Below are 20,252 nucleotides of genomic sequence, written 5' to 3'. Positions count from 1 at the left end.
GCGCCCTCAAGGCGACTGGGAAATCACACCCTCGGGTGTGGACGTTCCACGGCTCCAAATCGGCGAACCACAGATTTCCCAGCTCAAAAGCCACGTGACACACACACACCAGATTCACGTCTGAATGCAGTGACAATGGTTAAAGCGAAGTGAAAAACCTTGAGTGAAGCGCAAAGCGCGCGAGTCAAAATAGCCGACGGCCCGTTCTCGAGGTGTAACAGCACTACGATGATTCTCCTCGGAATCAACCGCAAAAGCTGAGACGCAGGTTGATCTGTCACAGCGATAACAACTCTGTCGCAGGAATCCCTTTCCTGGGAAACCCAAAGTTCACACGTGACTCTCGTTCGCCAATCGTTCTCTCCAGACCTCGAAGATTGGCTTATTGTCCGACTCACTCGCTCCGCCTTTTTTTCCTCCTCTTCCTCTTCGTCGTCGTCCGGTTCCGGTTTCATTTAATACATTAACTTTTTACCTTTTAAGAAAATAATAATCTCCATTTTCCCTTAAACGACAACAATAATAGTACATGGAATCAAAAATGTTTACAGTGGATGAAAACCACAACAACGGAAGTAACGAATCCGTAACAGTATATATGTATATATATTTGTATATGTGTCTATGTATATACAGACTTTGCATTTAATATGGAATATTTTTTTTGTGGGGGTGAACTTACTTTTCAAGATGACTTAGAACCAAGAGTTCATTGGAATAATGTTGAAATTATTCTAGATTTTGTTAATGTGACCTTTAGAAGAAACAAAAACCACAGTTGACATTTCGAAGCAAATAAATTGATCCTTGAAAGTGATGTAAACTGACATCGAACTCAATTCATGGACAGTACTGTATTAAACCTCTGTACGTTTTCCAGAAGTAGTTTATTTTGCACATTAGCCAAAAAAAATTTTTAAGAAAAATAAAAGTTAAATTACGACTGGGATTACAGACAGTAAAATTACAGTTCAGTACTTCGTGTAACCCCCACGAGCATTCAGGAGAGCACGTACACGTCGAGGCATGCTGTTCACGAGATTTGCCAAGGTTTGGACAGGAATCGCTTGCCATGCAGTGACAATAGCCTGCTGCAATTCACGCACAGAGGCAGGCTGCTGGTCCAAGTTGTCGATTTGACGCGTTAATTCTGCCCACAAGTTCTCTATCGGATTCATATATTTTTATTGATTTTTAGATTGATTTCTTGATTGATTGATTGATTTCTTGATCTTGATCTTGATCTTGATTGATTTCTTGATTTTTAGGGTGACATAGTCACAATTTCGGTCTTTGAGGCCGGCCGATAGGCACAGTGTGACCAGAAGGGACGAGGTTCTCCTGACCACGTGGCCCTCGACTTGGTGGGGTTTGTCCGCACAATGTGGGCGCTTCCAGGATGAACTTTAGCCGGGGAGCGTTTGGGCGCCCCGGTCTGATACTGCCGCCCACGCGCAGAACAACGTGTGAGTGCACGTGAGTCCCGGCGGTCCCACTGGCCTAGCGCTACCATGTTTAGACAGCGAACTCCGTCCCCGGGCACCGGCACCTACTCCCGGAAGTTTGAGAGAATAGCGGCGCCGGGCACGGTAGGACACCCGCGGAGCCCAGGCGGACCAGGGACGTGCGAGCCTACGCGTTAGCGTGCTACGGCGGAATCAACGGCTTCGGCCACGGCCGGGCCGATATTCGGCCCGGTCGCACCGGAAATGGACTGGTTCGACGCCCGCGCTGGAGAGGTCGTGGGCGACTGAGATGTATTAACAAATTAATTAATTAATTTGAGACGTCCGATTTCTAGTGTTTGGAAATTTGGAAGAGCTTGACCCTAGCCTTTCCCTTGCGAGGGCAAGGAGGAACTTAACGCTTGACACTTAAGCTTAGTTTGAAGTGCACCCTGACCAGCGCTCACGGTGGGACGGCAAGGCAACCAGAAGGGACGAGGTTCTCCTGACCACGTGGCCCTCGATCTGGGAAGCGAGAGGCGTTCCATTAGTGGACGCGCCCCTCACGCCTGACTTTTGGGCGGCCCCGGCAGGCCGTTTGTTTTGACGTTCCGTGACAGGCCCCGCACCCCCACCTCCGGGCTGACCGGGCGACCGGAATGAATCCCGGTGTCCCGATCCGAACCTTCAGAGCGGGCCGGCTGGGGAGTGACTGGCACCCCGTACCTGCACTTTCCGTCCCTGCGGTCCCAAATACTGGAACCACCCGAATACCACTTTATTCGACAAAATGAGGTGCGGCCTACATCTAGGCAAGGCCGCGTGACGTCATCGCGCTTTCACCTTAAAAGACTTATTTGATATAAGTTAATATTTTGATATAAGCCTTAGAAAACCAACCCTATAGAAGTTAATACCTCCAACGACACAGGCGCGCATTCGTGCCGCGTGACGTGGTGACGTCATCGCGCTTTCACCTTAAAAGACTTATTTGATATAAGTTAATATTTTGATATAAGCCTTAGAAACCCAACCCTATATAAGTCAATACCTCCAACGACACCATGGCAGGCCACTCCATATGCTCTACACCACGGTCAGCAAGAAAGTGTTGGATCATGCGAGCACGATGAGGCTGTGCATTGTCATCTTGGAAGACAAAGTTTCCTCGAAAGGCTGCACGAGCAAATGGAAGCAATGTTTCTTCCAGAATGGCCCTGTGCTTGAACTGGTTCAGGTTTCCATTCAGAACAACCAGGTCAGTTTTGCCCCCTGCATGAAAAGCAGCCCAAACGGTCACCCCACCACCTCCAGCTTGGACTCTTGGCACTATACAATCTTCGTTGTAGGCTTCATGCACTTGTCTGCGCACTCGGACGCGGCCATATTGACGATAGACCAGAAATCTAGACTTGTCACTGAAGATCACGTGATTCCAGTGTCCTGGCTGCCATTGACGGTGCTCTCTGGCCCACTGCAATCAGCGCTGGCGGTGTTGTCTGGTCAGACGTGGCTTTCTCAGGGGACACCTGGCACGATAGCCTGCTTGAACCAGTCGTTGGTTGACTAGCCTTCTGGATACAGGCATATTTGTCAGTTGCTGCCACTCAGTCCTAAGCCGATTAGCTGACTTGGTACGGCCATTGCGGACTAACCGGTGCAGCTGGCGATCATCCCTCCTTGTGGTTCTGCGGGGACGTCCTGACCTCGGTATTGGAGTTGGGACACCCCTCTGAGCATTTCGTTTCAGGATCTTTGACACCTGACCTTGAGTGATGCCATACTGCTGAGCAATAGCACGCTGTTTCATGCTGGAATTTCGTAAAGCCACCACTAAATGACAAACAGCATTGTCGAGTTGACGGACCATCTCCAGGGGAAGCGGCAATAACTTTTGCAGACGTGCAGCAGTTGTTTTCCACGAATACAGAACGCAACAACCCTTATATACCCGATTGTGAAGCCAATCGTCAAATGTACCTGTCCGTACATTTTGTCACGCCACCTGTGATATAATCTTGTTATTGACTTCTTGCTGCGACAGACAATCATTGACATGGTTCTTTTAACAAAGAAATCACCGAAGCGTAAAAGAAACTCACCAGATTGATATACCGAGTTCAGAAAGTAAACCCAAGTCAAGAAAAAAATAATATTCCATATTAAATGCCAAGTCTGTATATGAATAATGTATATTATGTGTATATGTATGTATAATGTGTATATATATATACATATATATATATTCATCAGAAAAAATTAAATAAGTAGTGGACGTAGCTTCAAGACGATCGATCTTTAATTTTCAGACATGCTTTGGGCCAACACAGGCCTTCTTCTCGGTCTTCCTCGATTTAAACGAAATGAAAATTTTTAACCTTTCATTATATATTGTTGCGGATTCGGGGTACGGCACTCCCGTTACCAAGGGGGGGGGGGGTTAATCCCCCTGTCTTTTATGCTGGCCATTCCCCCAACCCTAGAAGTTATAACGCTCCTTCCGGTCGGAAGTAGCCAGGGTGATTGGTCAATGACGTCCCAAATACCTGAGTGCTATCCCTGGCCGTGAAGCAGGGAGATGACTCCTGCTCGGACCGCGGACAAGATGGAATTTGCCGAGCGGTTAGCAATCCGAAGCCCGAGCCATTTGCGGTTGACTAACCCGATCCTGAGCGATTGCCGAAATCGTGCCACGTATATTCAATTGTGAAAAGACTAAGACGATCGGACAGAAGAAACCAAAGTAAGGAAGAACACAGGAATTTATTAGCACAGTAATTAAAGAGGAAACGAAATGGTAAATGTACAAGGGAAGAAGAAGAAGCAGACACAGGGCAACCTTATACAGTCTTAATTATCACGCCCAGGACAACACAAACAGACTTACACAAAAGGAGTAATGGTGGCAGGGAAGGAAGGTTCAAGCAGATGGACAACGTGGGCTCCGGCTCCGATCCACGCTGCACCTCGGTCCACGCTTCGGTGCCGCGGTGAAACCCGGCAGGCAGCGCTGTTCGCAGGTTGTTGAACGCGAGTGGACCTTATCTATTGGGGTTCATATATCGGGGAGGGAGGCTCTCAACGTTCCTGACGTGCTGATGTTCAGCAGAAGTCCCAGCTGGAAGTTGTTCGTGCACGCAGTTCTCTCAAGCCAGCTCTCTCTCTCTCTCGTTCCCGTCCTCCCTTCCTCCCATCGCTCTCATCCCAGAAGTAGTCCGTCGCGGCACTTATATCTCGCGTTCTTATATCAGGCCGCCCGCTTGTAGACACATCCACCGGTGAGCTCGCCTCGGCCCTGGTTGGTCGCGAGGGCTCACCGACTCCTCCCTTGGTGACACGTTGACGGGGCCACGCTTTTGTCCTTGGCGCTCCTCCCACTTCTTCTCCAGCTTGACCGTGTGCGTAATGGCGTTTTGAGCCAGGCAGCGAACGCTGCTGGGCGAGCAGAGGCGTGCATCACAATTTGGAGAGAGTCAAGCTGCAAAATGAATAGGAATTGACTGGGATTGAAAAGGGAACTATGTTATTTGATTAATGCAACGCAGATTCAAACTATTGGAAGCAGAGCCTTACCTAAAACACCGACTAAGGAAATAACTGAAAGGCTCCTATGGTGTCCTACGTGTTTTATATGGACTAATTAGGGTGCGACCTTTAACCTTTAGAAAATGGGAATATTTACAGGGAATTATTTACAGTGGATTATTATTTTAAAGTGCCGGTTTTAAAAACCGTAACACTGCACCCTCCCTTTCTCCAGGGCCGTCGCGGGCCGATTCACAAGGGATATCTTTTACAATTATGTGTGGCACTTAGGTGTAGTTACCCTCTCGTGTTAACCTCACCCTGAGTGCGACATTTTTAAAACTAGATATGTCCCGCCTGCTGCATTGCATTCTACCTGGCAGACGCACGACCACAGACTAACCGAATTGCGGAATTAATTTGCAAACTACACATAAAGCCGGTGGGGAGCATTATTTACAAAGACACTACTACTATTTGGATTATTTACAACTAGAACCCAGGACCTGTCTTTTGGGAAGACAAAAGCAGAGCTTTTGAAAAGAGGAAAGGTCATGCACTGCACTGTACCGATACACCATACCCACATGCACAGAAATGCACAATCAAATAATAAAGTGCACTAAAAAGCACAAAAAGCACTACCAAAAAGCACCATCAAATGCACAGTCATACACATTTCCAAAAATAAACTGGCGTCTTTTCCGCTGGGCCGATGGCTGCTGGGCCGATGTTTCTTGGCGTCTTGATTTTCTTTCTTGCGGCCTATTTAATCAATAAAAAGGACACAAACCGCATCCATTTTTAAAAAAATTACGGCCAGCAGGGGCCAACTAAGGTGGTCCACCTGCTTGGCATAGGTGCCACCTTGACCGTGGTCCGCAAGCAAGACGCTGGCAGCAAAGGTCGATTTCCAGCAGAGATGCCAGGCCACAGAACGTGTGGTCCATAAAGTGGTGCTCGGCCACAAAACGTGTGGTCCATAAGTGGGCTAGGCCACAGAACGTGTGGTCCATAGGTGGTGTACCGGTCCAGGCAGGCAAGCAGCGAGGGTGCGGGCGCACAACTGCGACACCTGCGACACCTGCACACTTTCCCCTCGGCACACAAAGACCACGGTCCATGAGTGGGGAAGGAAAACAAAGCAGGGTTAGCGGGGTGCAAGGGCGCAAGGGTACACATCAACACAAGGCAATGCGACATGAAGGGCGCGGGAGAGCGAGCTGAGAAAGCCAGTCCCTACCGTTCGTCACCCCCCATGTCACCTATCCTACCCCTTGCCCCTCCCTGTATCTACACAATTTACAAATCCGTCGCTAACGTCCTGTCTCCCATATCTCCCCTAATCCAAATTTGTCATCAATCCCTCCTAAGGAGGAAGAGATGCAATAACAGACAATGTCTCACCCACGTCATGATGTGTCTTTCATACCAAACATTTGCAAAAATTGATGTGGAGTCTTCTCACCTCGGCGAGTGGATGCGGATGGTGCAAAGAGATTTTCCTTTTAACTACTTTCTAAATGACTTTAACACACTTTACACTACCCGGGGTCTTTCCCTGCCATTCCATTGGCCATTTTACACGATGCGGTTCTAAAAACCAATTCCCATTGAACATACTGTGGCGCTCACCAATTTGGGGTCTCACTCCCCCGATTCTACTCCCTGTGCCCTTGCACAATTTCGGGGCTGGGTCGTGTGGCTCACCAGCAGGTCCGCTCACCTGCACACCTCCACCACTATACGTCACCACCCGAACTTACCTGCTCCTCACCCTAAACTGGGGAAGGCCCTCTGGCTCTCTCACCCCACTACCGCCCTCTCTGGCGTCGGGCTACCCGGGTCCTCCATCGGATCCTCGGGCCCCATTGAACTCTAACTGGCTCCCAGAGCCTACCTGCGGCCTCACCTGGCTGACAGACTAACAGTGGCGGAGTGCCCATTTAACCATTCGTAATAACAGGCCACACGCCCAGCCATTTCACTCCACTAATGCACCCATCCAAGCAGTACTCTGCTACTTTCGCACCACAGATGTCAATATCTAAGCACAATTTACCTACTCCCTCTACCTACTTTTAAACTACCCTCCCCGGGTGTTCGTGAAGGGGCCCATCCTTCCCCCATTCACACTTTCGCACCATACACTCCACTCCACGTATTCCACACACCACTCCACACCATTAATTCCAGACCATTCATTCCATACTCCATTTACTCCAGACCATCTATTCCATCCAACCATTCTCCATACACCTGTATTTCACTTGCACACCTTGCAAGTCAATCACTCAATGCACAATCACACACATCCACAATACTCTGCTCAATACACTTTCACTTCTCCAAACCATTGTCTCAGGCACTCAGATTCTCCCACGCTCACACACACACACACCTTTCCCGAGCATTGCCTCTCAATTCCTCATTTCAATATGCTCACCAGCAAGACTCTCATACCAATTCCTCATTCAATAAACTTCACCACAAACACACTGCATCATCTAACTACCTGGTTTCCCCTCTGACTTAGTGCTTCCCAGTCAACCCTTATACTACTGCACATCCCACGTCATTATAATCCAAATAAGCTACCTACGTCCCCACTACAGGTATAATGTCGCTACTTAAATCTACAGTTACCTATGGTCATTTCCTAGATCCCTAATCATTATCCAAGCCCTGCCTGGCTAGGTTTTCACCGCCATACCCCATAAATGCTAAAGCTCCTCTGCCCAAAAAGTACTGATGGGAGGGATGGTAGATTTACCATCCCTCTACACCATATACCATTTGCCATCAATTTCCCAATCACTATCATCCGTCCACTACTCTGAGCCTCTCGGTACATCATTACATTATCAAAGCTCGGCTTCGCAAAGCCGAGCAATGAATTCGGGTGGTTTGGGCTCCTGCAGGTTGGGTCCGTCCGGCATTCGGATTCAGGGGAGGAGGTTTCGTCGGGCCAAGGCTCCAAGCACCATCTCGGCGCAAGGCCTTGCGCTCCCAAGCACGATGGCCCAGCCTTGACCGACCGGAGCGCAGCCACCACAAGGGGGCGCCGCTTCACACCCTTCTCCTTCCCCTCGAACCGGGCCGCCCGCTTTGCCTAACAAAGCGCGGCACCGACCGTGCAGGCGGAGCCCGGCCCGAATCGTGCATGGCGCTCTGTGCAGGAGCGACACGGCCACGATCCCGGCCAGCCCACGCAGCACACAAAGCCCGTCACGGACCGAGAGCTCGTGTCGGCTATCCGTCGGCCTGAACGCTGTCCCGGTTAACGTCGATGCCTTACTCGCAAACTCACACCATGCGTTCCTTCTCTCACTCACCAAACGCGGCGCTCCAACGCCTCTCATGCATTCCACACATGCCTTCAATTCCACCACCGCACTCTCTGTTACACACCAATCGCTGCTCGCACACTCCATAACACACCTCTCCCGCACACACCCCTCCCCCGTTACGTACTCTGTAACACTCACGGGTTTGCACTCTCTTGCACACCCGCTCAGCACACACCTACCCATGGGTGTGCAATCCCCCGTCGCACACCCAATCACACGCTCCACAACCAACCCAGGTGTGCATTCTCACACACGCTCCTCAACCATTCCAGGTGTGCATTCTTTCTCACTCGCCACAACTAACTCACACTCCGTGTCACTCTCACCCTCACACCCATACTCTGTTACACACTCACTCTTCGACGCACAGGTTTTTCTTACACGCGTGCCATTTCCTTTCATAACGCGCACCAAGGACCTTCCACAAGCGCCCGGGTTACGCCTGAATCCCAAGCGCGCGAAAAATATTTTCGCGCCAAACACTTTTCCGAAAAATCTCTTAGCACCATATATAACCCGGCTCACCTTCGGGATTCTTCTTCTTTGCTCCACCACCTGCAAACTTTCCATTTGGTTAGGAAGTGCAGCATCAAGATGCGAACACGGACTTTGCACATGCTCCATTCCTTCCTTCCACGAGTGCTTTTCCAAGTCCGATGTCTCTTCCGCCCCAATTTCCACTATTGGCTCGGTTTCTTTTCTTAGCCCAACGACCGCCGGCGCGCTCAAAAAAAATTCTTTTAATTCTGCGGCCGTTCGCTTTTCTATACCCCGGGTCGTGATTTCTATATCAGTCCACGTATCTGCGCTTCGCTCCACTTCGCTTTTCCCGCGCTCCTCAAGCGTCGCGTACCCCTGCACCTCTCCCGCTCAACTCGCGGTCCCTCTCCCTCTCCAATTCTTTTGCCTCATACGTGGCCTTGTCCCTTGCCAACCCCTCATTAATTTATTGGGCTTGACCATTTATGTCCTCCAATTGGTCCCCTAATTTGTCCTCGAATCCTACCAATTTGCCTTCTGGCCGCTCTCCCATTCTCTTTTCCATTCCCTCACTATCGGCCCTCATTTCTCCCATCTCTTTACTCAATCCCTCAATTTGGCCACCCATTTCATTCCTCAACCCCCCAATTTGGCTTCCCAATTCATTTTTTAATACCTCGATTTGGTTTCCCAACCCCATTTGTACGGCTGCCTGCAGCTGCGCAATGAGGTCCTGCATATTCATCCCTCCCATTTGCGCAGCGGGCGCGGCCCTCGTCGCCATGTGCGAGGCGCCGCCATTTTGTGTGCCTGCGACCCCCTCTACCGCACCTTCTTCAACCCCCTCTTCCATTCCTCCCACTTCTTCCCTGGGGTCCTGGGTTGACTCTACCCCTTCTTCTACCTCCTCCACCGGCATCCGAACGCCTTGATTATCCATGGCACGATACAATTTGGTTGTTAATAAAAATTTTGGCCGCTCTTAATTTTGAACAAATTTTTTAAGATGGATTAAAATTTGGTTTGGGTTCAATCCCACTCCCCGACAGCAAATTGTTGCGGATTCGCGGTACGGCACTCCCGTTATCAAGGGGGGGTTAATCCCCTTGTCTTTTAAGCTGGCCGTTCCCCCAACCCTCGAAGTTATAACGCTCCTTCCGGTCGGGAGTAGCCAGGGTGATTGGTCAATGACGTCCCAAATACCTGAGTGCTACCCCTGGCCGTGAAGCAGGGAGATAACTCCTGCTCGGACCGCGGACAAGATGGAATTTGCCGAGCGGTTAGCAATCCGAAGCCCGAGCCGTTAGCGGTTGACTAACCCGATCCTGAGCGATTGCCGAAATCGTGCCACGTATATTCAATTGTGAAAAGACTAAGACGATCGGACAGAAGAAACCAAAGTAAGGAAGAACACAGGAATTTATTACCACAGTAATTAAAGAGGAAACGAAAGGGTAAATGTACAAGTGAAGAAGAAGAAGAAGCAGACACAGGGCAACCTTATACAGTCTTAATTATCACGCCCAGGACAACACAAACAGACTTACACAAAAGGAGTAATGGTGGCAGGGAAGGAAGGTTCAAGCAGATGGACAGCGTGGGCTCCGGCTCCGATCCACGCTGCACCTCGGTCCACGCTTCGGTTCCGCGGCGAAACTCGGCAGGCAGCGCTGTTCGCAGGTTGTTTAATGCGAGCGGACCTTATCTATTGGGGTTCATATATCGGGGAGGGAGGCTCTCTCAACGTTCCTGATGTGCTGATGTTCGGCAGAAGTCCTAGCTGGAAGTTGTTAGTGCACGCAGTTCTCTCAAGCCAGCTCTCTCTCTCTCGCTCCCGTCCTCCCGTCGCTCTCGTCCCAGAAGTAGTCCGTCGCGGCACTTATATCTCGCGCTCTCATATTAAGCCGCCTGCTTGTAGACACACCCACCGGTGAGCTCGCCTCGGCCCTGGTTGGTCACGAGGGCTCACCGACTCCTCCCTTGGTGACACGTTGACGGGGCCACGCCTTTGTCCTTGGCGCTCCTCCCCCTTTTTCTCCAGCTTGACCGCGTGTGTAATGGCGTTTTGAGCCAGGCAGCGAACGCTGCTGGGCGAGCAGAGGCGCGTACCACAATTTGGAGAGAGTCAAGCCGCAAAATGAATGGGAATTGACTGGGATTGAAAAGGGACCTATGTTATTTGATTAATGCAACGCAGATTCAAACTATTGGAAACAGAGCCTTACCTAAAACACAGACTAAGGAAATAACTGAAAGGTTCCTATGGTGTCCTACGTGTTGTATATGGACTAATTTGGGTGCGACCTTTAACCTTTAGAAAATGGGAATATTTACAGGGAATTATTTACAGTGGATTATTATTTACAAGTGCCGGTTCTAAAAACCGTAACAATATTATATATTTATTTAATTTATATATTTTCAATATATATGCAGATAACCGGATTCCACCGGGTACTGTAAGATAATTTGTTCCTGATAGAGTGGAGAATATTTAGGGAGTTTGCCAGGAGTGTCTGTTTGCAACATATAGTCATGAACTCTTAAGACTGCTGAGGTTTCTCGGTGAAATAAATTGACGAAAACGTAACTAGAAAACATCTCAAAATGCAAAGCCGGTCTTCATCAGCTTTGTACTCGAACTAAACTTGATGAAAACAACAGCTAAAATATTATTTTTTAATCTATCAATTAGTGTTCTCCATATTGTTGTAGTAAAGATTTGTTGAAGATTTGATGACCAAAGCTCAAATGGTAAAAAAGGTTATGGTCTGGACAGACACACGAAAACTCAATGGTAAATGAAAATTGATGATTTTATGCAACCTTGACCTTTGACCTTCTGAACAAATTATTAATTTGTCTTCTCCATATTCTCATAATAAAGCTTTGTTGAAAATTTGTGACAAAAGCTCAAACGGTAAAAGAGTTACGGCACAGACAGAAACACACACACACACACACACACACACACACACACACACACACACACACACACACACACCATAACATCATATCGCACACCATATCACAACACAACATAACACACCATAATAATTAACAGCCGAAGCTGCGTGATCTGTGAGCAGTGAGGTCCATCTGTCGCCCCAGCACATTACCTCTGCCTTACTGCCCTACGAACCAGTAGGTGGAGTTGCGGTTGGGTGTGACAATAATCCAAATAAGAACCTTACACAGTATTAAGTCGAACAGGTTGCATGGTCTCAATTAAACGATTATATGGTGTGTTGGCCTGATATGTTTGTTTGAACATGACCACATGTCTATTTGAACATCAGTTGCACTGTGACTACGACTATTAATTATGTATTATTGGAACTTTCCTTTTAAACCTTTGGACCCTTTTGAGTGCTTAGACCCCTTTAGACCATATAAGATGCTTAAGGCATCTTAGACCCTTTAGATGCTTTTAAGAATTTACATCATTTTCATGTAAACCCCCTAGACATTCAGACCCCTTGAGAAGCTATACACCCTTTAAACCCGTTTGACCCATTCAGGCTTCTTCGACCCAAACTAATATTGGAACATACCCTTTAGATGCTGTAGACCCTTTGGACCTCAAGACCCCTTAGACCACATACACTTCAGACTTTTAGACCCTTAACATATAGCTAATCTGTGGTACCACTGCAGACCATTTGGACCCCTCAGACTACCATTTGACCTTGACCTTTAACCCAGAAGACTATGATGTAAATGAAGTGTAAATTCGGTTTTCTATAGGCTTTCTAAAGAGAGCAATTTTGTTCCAATCCAAAAACTTTAGTCGAGTTATGGTGAAAAATGTCTCTAATTAGGTCATGACCTTAAATAGTAGGTCAATGTCAAAAAGGTCAGGTCAACCCCGCGCAATTTCTATTCACATTATTGCTGTAAAATTTCATTCTGAAAGTACCAGCCAGCTCCAAGATACAGTTTGGAAATTGATACAGTTTGGAAATTTGGAATGTTGAGAGTGCAGGCGAAAAAATTCTAAATGGTGGTTTAGTATTCATAGGGATCTAAGAAACTCTGTGGTACCATTAAAATTGGGGGCACCAACTGTAGAAACAAACCTGACAACAGCAATAAGCCTTCCCCTATGCTATTGGGGGAGGCTTAAATATTACGGATGCTTCACATCACAAGGGGAGGAAGGTGAAGGGTTGTGGAATGGGGTTTCAGCGGGTCTCGTGTGTTGTGTTGAAAGCACTGACCCATTTTTTTCCCCACAGATGGTTATCCGCTGTTTGAAATCCAGCGCTTTGATGGCTGGTATAACAATCTCGCTCGCACGGATTGGGGAAGCGCAGGTATGGAGGAGGACCCATGGCGTAGTTTCTGTTTGAAGTGGGGATTTAATGTATAAGATGGTGAAAGATGTTTACACAGAAAATGCAGAAAGTGCGGTTTTGTTTTGTAAGCGATATCTATCACATCAAATATATTGGGTAATGCATGTTTGTCTTTGCTTTGTCTAACTAGATTATGAGAGGCTTCATAGAACATCTTATCCCACACAGTTTTGAGAAAAAATGACATGGAAAGGATCTTTTGAACTCTTGCTTGGCGTTTTTGAGCACAATCCACATTTTCCATGAGCCGCGATTTTGTTGGAATCTTGATGATATTCCCCAACACTGTGAGATGACCAACAAAATATAGTCACTCTCCCACTCTCCCTGCCCTCCCCGCCCCTCCTCCCCCGCTTCCTCGCTCCAACCTCCTTCCCTTCTCTCTCTCCTCCCTGCTCCTCCCCCTTCTCGCTCCCACAACCGTCCTCTCACCTCTCGCCTTTCTCACTCCTCTCTGGCCCTTTCCCCCTCCACCCTCCCTTCTTCTCCCCTCCCATTCCACTCCCTTTCCTTCCCCATCCCTTCCTTCCCCTCTAACCCCCTCCCCATCGCCTCCCCCTTCCACCCCTTCTGCCTAAAACACTCCCAGGCACTCACTGATGAAACTCTGAAAGTGTGCCAAAGATCCGTTCAGCCATCTCTGAGAAAAATGGCGACACACAGACACACACACAGACCAACGGCTCTCTTCTATATATATATATATATATATATATATATATATATATATATATACACAAAGAATTAAGTTAAGCACCCCTACACAACGAATTAAGGTAAGCACCCCCTAATATATATTCTTTGTGTATATGTATACATTGGCATATATTCTAAGGTATGTGAGATCAAATAATGATTGGTATGACATTAGCAATTATCCATTGATGAAATGCAGATGAGTGCACTCGTAGGGTTGAGTTGGGTTGAGTAGTGATCCGATCACGTGGGTCCTACACACGTTATTGACGCAAAGATCGCTAGAGGTCTTCTCAGAACAATGACTGTACGTTAGAAAACATAAACGTCATCCACACTGTCCGTGATGGACCTATAGCTCCATACTTAAATTGAGGTGAAAATATGCCTAAAATTCCCAAAAAATTTCACCTTAAATTATTCAGAATAAAATAATGAAAACGGCATGATTGTTATGTTTTTATGTGACCATAATATCACTTCTCCAGAAAATATAGCAATATCATGGGTATATTACACTGTTTTGACGACAACGAACTTGTAATGTGCGAGGTTGTAAAAAAACGGGGGGGGTGCTTAACTTAATTCTTTGTGTATATATATATATATATATGTATGTATGTATGTATATATATATATATATATATATATATATATATATATATATATATATATATATATATATATATATATATATATATATATATATATATATTATGTCCGATTAGATTTTGTTAAGGTCCGGATGCAGATACGTCCTATCATTGGGTTCAAATATACACATCTCTGCTTTCGTCTATTTGTGACCATAGGCTTTAAATATCACTCTGCAAAGGCTAGAGTGCCATAACTGAGTCTTCGCAACTGTACAGTCATGGCCAAAAAAATTGGTACCCTTGCATTAAAAAAAAAACAATGCACCATTTCTTCCAGGAAATTGTTGAAATTGAAAAAATATTTTGGTATCCACATATTTAATTCTTTGGTTTGCAGTGGCAAAAAAACAAAAAAGCTGAAAACATTCCTAAATCTTAGCTTATTCCACACAGAAATCCTAAAATGGCCCGGACTATATTATGGGCACCTTTTAGAATTTGTTAGAAATATTTGGATTTCAAGCAGGTGATTCTCCTTTACTTTGGAATTGAACTCACCTATGGTGAGTTGCAAGTACCTGCAATATAAAAATCACTCATTCAACCAGTTTGAATAGAGATAAGGAGCCATTCTGCTGTTTTGTGTCATTGTGTGTGCCACAATCAGCATGGAGAAAAGAAAGAAAACCAGAGAATTGTCTGAAGAGGTCCAACACAAGAATGTGGCCAAGTATGGACAATCTAAAGTCTACAAGTCTATCTCCAGAGACTTTGATGTTCCTGTGTCCACCATACGCAATGTTATCAGAAAGTTTAAGTCCCATGGCACTGTAGTCAACCTACCTGGTTAAGGTAGGTTTCTCTCTCTGGTGCTGGTAGGTGACACACACACACGGGGTCTGGTAGGTGACACACACACACAGGGCCACAAGAGAAATCTTGATTGAAGATTGCAGCGAAGAATTGTTTGAATGGTGGAGAAAGCACCTCGATCAACTGCCAAACAGATTCAAGCTGACCTTCAGACACAAGGTACGACAGTTTCAACTCGCACCATCTGTTGCCAACTCAGTGAAAGGGGGTTCTATGGTAGGAGACCCAGGAGGACCCCACTGCTGAGAGAGAGACATAAGAAAGCCTGACTGGAGTTTGCCAAAACACACCCGAACAAGCCAAAATCCTTCTGGGAGAATGTCCTGTGGACAGATGAGACCAAATTAGAGCTTTTTGGGAAAGCACATCATCTCTATGTTTACAGAAAACAAAATGAAGCCTTCAAAGAAAAGAACACCTTCCCTACAGTCAAATATGGAGGAGGTTCAGTGATGTTTGGGGTTGCTGTGCTGCCTCTGGCACTGGGTGCCTTGAACGAGTGCATGGTATCATGAAATCAGGTGATTACCAAGACATTTTGGAGCGCAATGTTCAACCCAGTGTCAGAAAGCTGGGTATGCATCGAAGGTCATGGGTCTTGCAGCAGGACAATGACCCCAAACCCACTTCAAAAAGCACCCAGGAATGGTTCAAGACAAAACGCTGAACTGTTCTGAAGTGGCCAACAATGAGTCCAGATCTAAATCCCATTGAACACCTGTGGAGAGATCTGAAAACAGCAGTTGGGAGAGAGCACCCTCAAATCTGGGAGAACTGGAGCAGTTTGCACAAGATGAGTGGGCCAAACTGCCAGGAGAGAGGTGGAGGAAGCTCATTCATGGCCATAGGAAGTGCATGACTGCAGTTATTTTATCCAAAGGCTGTGATACCAAATATTAAGTCGAGAGTGTCAATAATTTTGTCAATGCCATTTCTTTTTATTTTCTGATTTAAAAGGATATATTAAGTTCTGAAGAAATAAAAAAAACAAAGGTTCTGTAATATTAACAGTGAAATAAAGAATTGTGGAGACCAAATACTTTTGTCAATTTCAACTTATTTTTACAGAAAATTGTGAGTTATTTGAAAAAAGTGCAAGGGTGCCAATATTTTTGGCCACGACTGTGTGTCTGTTTGGTCAAAGTGTATTATATTGTATGCCTGTATTTTATTTTACAATGGTGTAGATTGTATTTTTAAATCCAAAATACTATTGTCTAACCAAACTTTGGTTTTTTAGTTTTGTTTATCATCCAAATGTATGTTTTTGTCCCCCGCCGCACAGCGGAGCGAAAGGGGGACTATGGCTTTCCCCTCCGTCCGTGTGTCCGTCCGTGCGTGCGTGTACGTGTGTGTGTGTGTGCGGGCGTGCGTGCGTGCGTAAGCGAAGGACCGCATTCGAATTTGGTGTGTGGGTGCAACCCACGTCAAAATCCAAGATGGCCGCCGCCATGTATGTCTGATGCCATGTATGTCTGAACCTTGTAACCTGCATATCTTGAAAAATAAGCGAAGTACCAACTTTTAATCTGGTGTGTGGGTGTATCTAGGCATAAGGAAGAACGCTATTGAAAATTGGGTCGCCACGTCAAAATCCAAGATGGCCGCCGCCATGTATGTCTGAACCTTGTGAGATGAATATCTTGAAAAATAAGCGAAGTACCAACTTCTAATTTGGTGTGTGGGTGTATCTCGGCATAAGGACGAACGCTATTGAAAATTGGGTCGCCACGTCAAAATCCAAGATGGCCGCCACCATATATATGTCTGAAACTTGTGAGCGAAATATCTCGAAAAATAAGCGAAGTACCAACGTCTAATCTGGTGTGTGGGTGTATCTAGACATAAGGAAGAACGCTATTGAAAATTGGGTCGCCACGTCAAAATCCAAGATGGCTGCCTCCATGTATGTCTGAACCTTGTGAGCGAAATATCATATCATAGCATGTTTTCTGCGTGTTCCACTTTGTCAACTCACATCACTTCCCCGACGGGGGACCTAGGCGTAACGCTTGTTATTGCATTTTCAAGAGGGTAGTATATATTTATTGCATCGTATTCTATTGCATATTTATTGAACGGAAATATGTAGTCCAAATCCTATGTTGTTAGTTTGTTTCTTTATTGTTGTTTATCATTCATTTTAATGTTTTATTTTACAGACTTGTGAGCTTTATTTCCTATTGACTAAAATAATTGATGTTGACCTTTCTTTGGCCGTGGTAAAATCCCACCATTTTTTTTTCTGGGGTCCAAAGGGCACAAACTCTTGAGGTTGGCATCAGCGCATTACGCCGACGGAGTTTACCATGCCAGAGGAGAACCTTCCCTGCCCAACCCACGAGCCGTGAGCCGAACCATCATGCGGGGGGAACATGGTCTTCCCTCCAGCAGCAACCGCACTGTCCTCTCTGTTTTTTTCGGTACTGCTCCCATTAAACACCATTCAGGTTCCATTGATAAAAATAGGTTCTGTTGTTGAAATTTGGCGAAATCGATTCAGAGCAATGTTGAAATGTCCGGAAAGATCTAGCATATACAAGGATCAACCGGAAGCATTTGAATATTTTCCATTTATGCAAATCTAGAATGATCTGACTCAACGCTGATGTTGCAATTCCTTTTACCTCAATTAAGTGTTGAAACAACTCCTCTCCTCGGCTGAAAAGATTGCAATTCAATGCCTCTGTGGGGCTTTTCCACAACACAAAGGTTTCACTGTTATCTGATTACATTCAAATTAGAATTGCCTGAAATATTCTCAAATTTCCTCGTAGATTGGTAATGTATTTACATACCATGTACAGGAATGTTTTTATGTCAATGAACTGCACCTTGTTCATGGAATTTTCAACAAATGATCCATTGTCGCTTTCCTATGTTTGCTAAAGAGAGTTGCTGTATTACTTTAGCACCAATTGTTGATATTGCGCCCACAGGACAGCACGTGATGGACGATATCGTGGACACGCGGCATGCGGGGTGCCCGGTGGAGTTTCTCAACATTCATGTTCCTCCTCAAGACCCGGTGTTCAATTCAAATTCCAGCAGCAATGTGATGGTGCTGTTCAGAAGCCAGTGGGACAAGTCGACTGGCGTCTCACCGAACAATCCACGCCTGCAGGTTCACTTTTGCACAGCACACACACGCACTATGCGCGCGCACACACACACACACACACACACACACACACACACACACACACACACACACACACACACACACACACACACCACGCACTGTACACACACGCACTATACACACACACGCACTATACACACATGCACTATACACACACACGCACTACACACACACACACACACACACACACACACACACACACACACACACACACACACACACACACACACACACACACACGGGTGCGCGCACTATGCACACACACACACACACGCACTATGTACACACACACACACGCACTATGTACACACACGCACTATGTACACACACACACACGCACTATGTACACACACACACACACACACAACGCATACACACACACTATGCACACGCACACAACATGCACATACACACCATACACACGCACGTGCAGACACACACACACACACACACACACACATACATACACACACACACACACACACACACACACTCCATGCACCCCCACGAACAGCACAATGGCACACCTTCCCTCTCGTTGATGGTGTTCTCCAAAACATAATGAATTAGTTGGACCAGATTTCATCAATCATTAGATGGAAACACAGTCATGAAAGCACTTTGCTCCGTTTTAAATCACTGCACATGTGAAAAACACACGTTTTAATGTGCTTCGTCTTCGTCTTCTTCATCATCGTCCTTTTATTATTATTATGCCCCTTCTCTTTCTTCTTCTCATCTGTTTCACTGAACAATCATTATCTAATTTTGCTTCTCTTTGGTAACAGACTTGCTGATCAACACAATAGTAACTTAATTTCCATTCTTTCCTCGTTTCTAATTTATTCTTCCTCTCTCACACTGATGGAGAGGAAGAAGAAGAAGAAGAAGAATGATTATGGTGTAATAATATGCTCTGTAGGTTTACGTAATGCTCTTCTAGTTTGTACTTCTGGATGGCCTCTTGGCTCGAGAGGTGCACACACTCACCTGTAATCTATCGAGTTTGGGTTTGAATTCGGATGCACCTTAAATGCACCTGTGCCGTCCCTCGGATGCACCTTAAACTGGGCAGGTCCCGTCTGTTGGCATTAGTTGGTGGACGTAATAAAGATCCCATGGTGTCTTCTGTGAAGGGTAGGCAAGGTATCGCCGGCACCTGGGCCAAGTTCCAAATTACTGCCCGAACGACTGCTGGGAAAAGCAATGGCAAACCACCCAGTATATTCTTTTCCAAGAAACTGCCCCGGCAGCACTGACACTCTGACAGAGTATATGGTTCATCAGAATCAGGAGTTTGTACTTGGAAGCCATCAATGAATAATGCACACACGGGGAGTGAGGGGGAGAGGGAATGGCTAAATCGGGCAAATTTAAACCGAGTACAGGAAAAGAAGCTTGGATTGTAGAAAAAGAAGAAAGGAGAGTAGAGTGTGTAGAGAAAAGCGAAAGAAAAGTCGGAGGAGGTAAGAGTCAGGGGAGGAAAGGAAAATGAAGGGCTAGTGTGGAGCACATAAAGGTCGGAGGGGGGTGTCTCCATATTTGCGTATTTAATAAATAGATGGTCCCACAATAGAAGCGCCAAGGCGGTCATTTCACTGGATTCATTTTTAGGTCACCTCATCTCGATTTTCGAAGAGATGGACTTATAAAATGGGTCGTGATGTCCGGATGTCTGTCCGTCCATCCGGTCGTCCATCCGTTAACTTTTTGCTATTTCCGCTATTCCTCTCTTATCACCTGGCTGATTGTTATGAAACTTCAGAGGTGTACACAAGACAATAGCT

The 20,252-nt window shown here is 46.2% G+C and overlaps 1 protein-coding gene across 3 annotated transcripts in view; it reads left to right on the top strand.

Annotated features, from left to right (window-relative positions):
- Nucleotides 1-20,252, top strand: part of LOC137420885 (dual oxidase 1) — a 155,457-nt gene that overhangs the window by 19,439 nt on the left and 115,766 nt on the right. For all 3 annotated transcript variants that reach the window (XM_068106361.2, XM_068106364.2, XM_068106360.2), the window contains exons 3-5: nt 13,039-13,116; nt 17,582-17,746; nt 18,263-18,447. In XM_068106361.2, coding sequence (XP_067962462.2) covers nt 13,039-13,116; nt 17,582-17,746; nt 18,263-18,447 — 428 coding nt within the window. The remainder of the gene's footprint in view (nt 1-13,038; nt 13,117-17,581; nt 17,747-18,262; nt 18,448-20,252) is intronic.

Source organism: Myxine glutinosa, chromosome 2 (assembly GCF_964187855.1).
Source record: "Myxine glutinosa chromosome 2, kmMyxGlut1.1, whole genome shotgun sequence".
NCBI lineage: Eukaryota > Metazoa > Chordata > Myxini > Myxiniformes > Myxinidae > Myxine > Myxine glutinosa.
The sequence above is the reverse complement of the archived record's forward strand: the minus strand, read 5'-3'. Positions and strand labels throughout refer to the sequence as shown.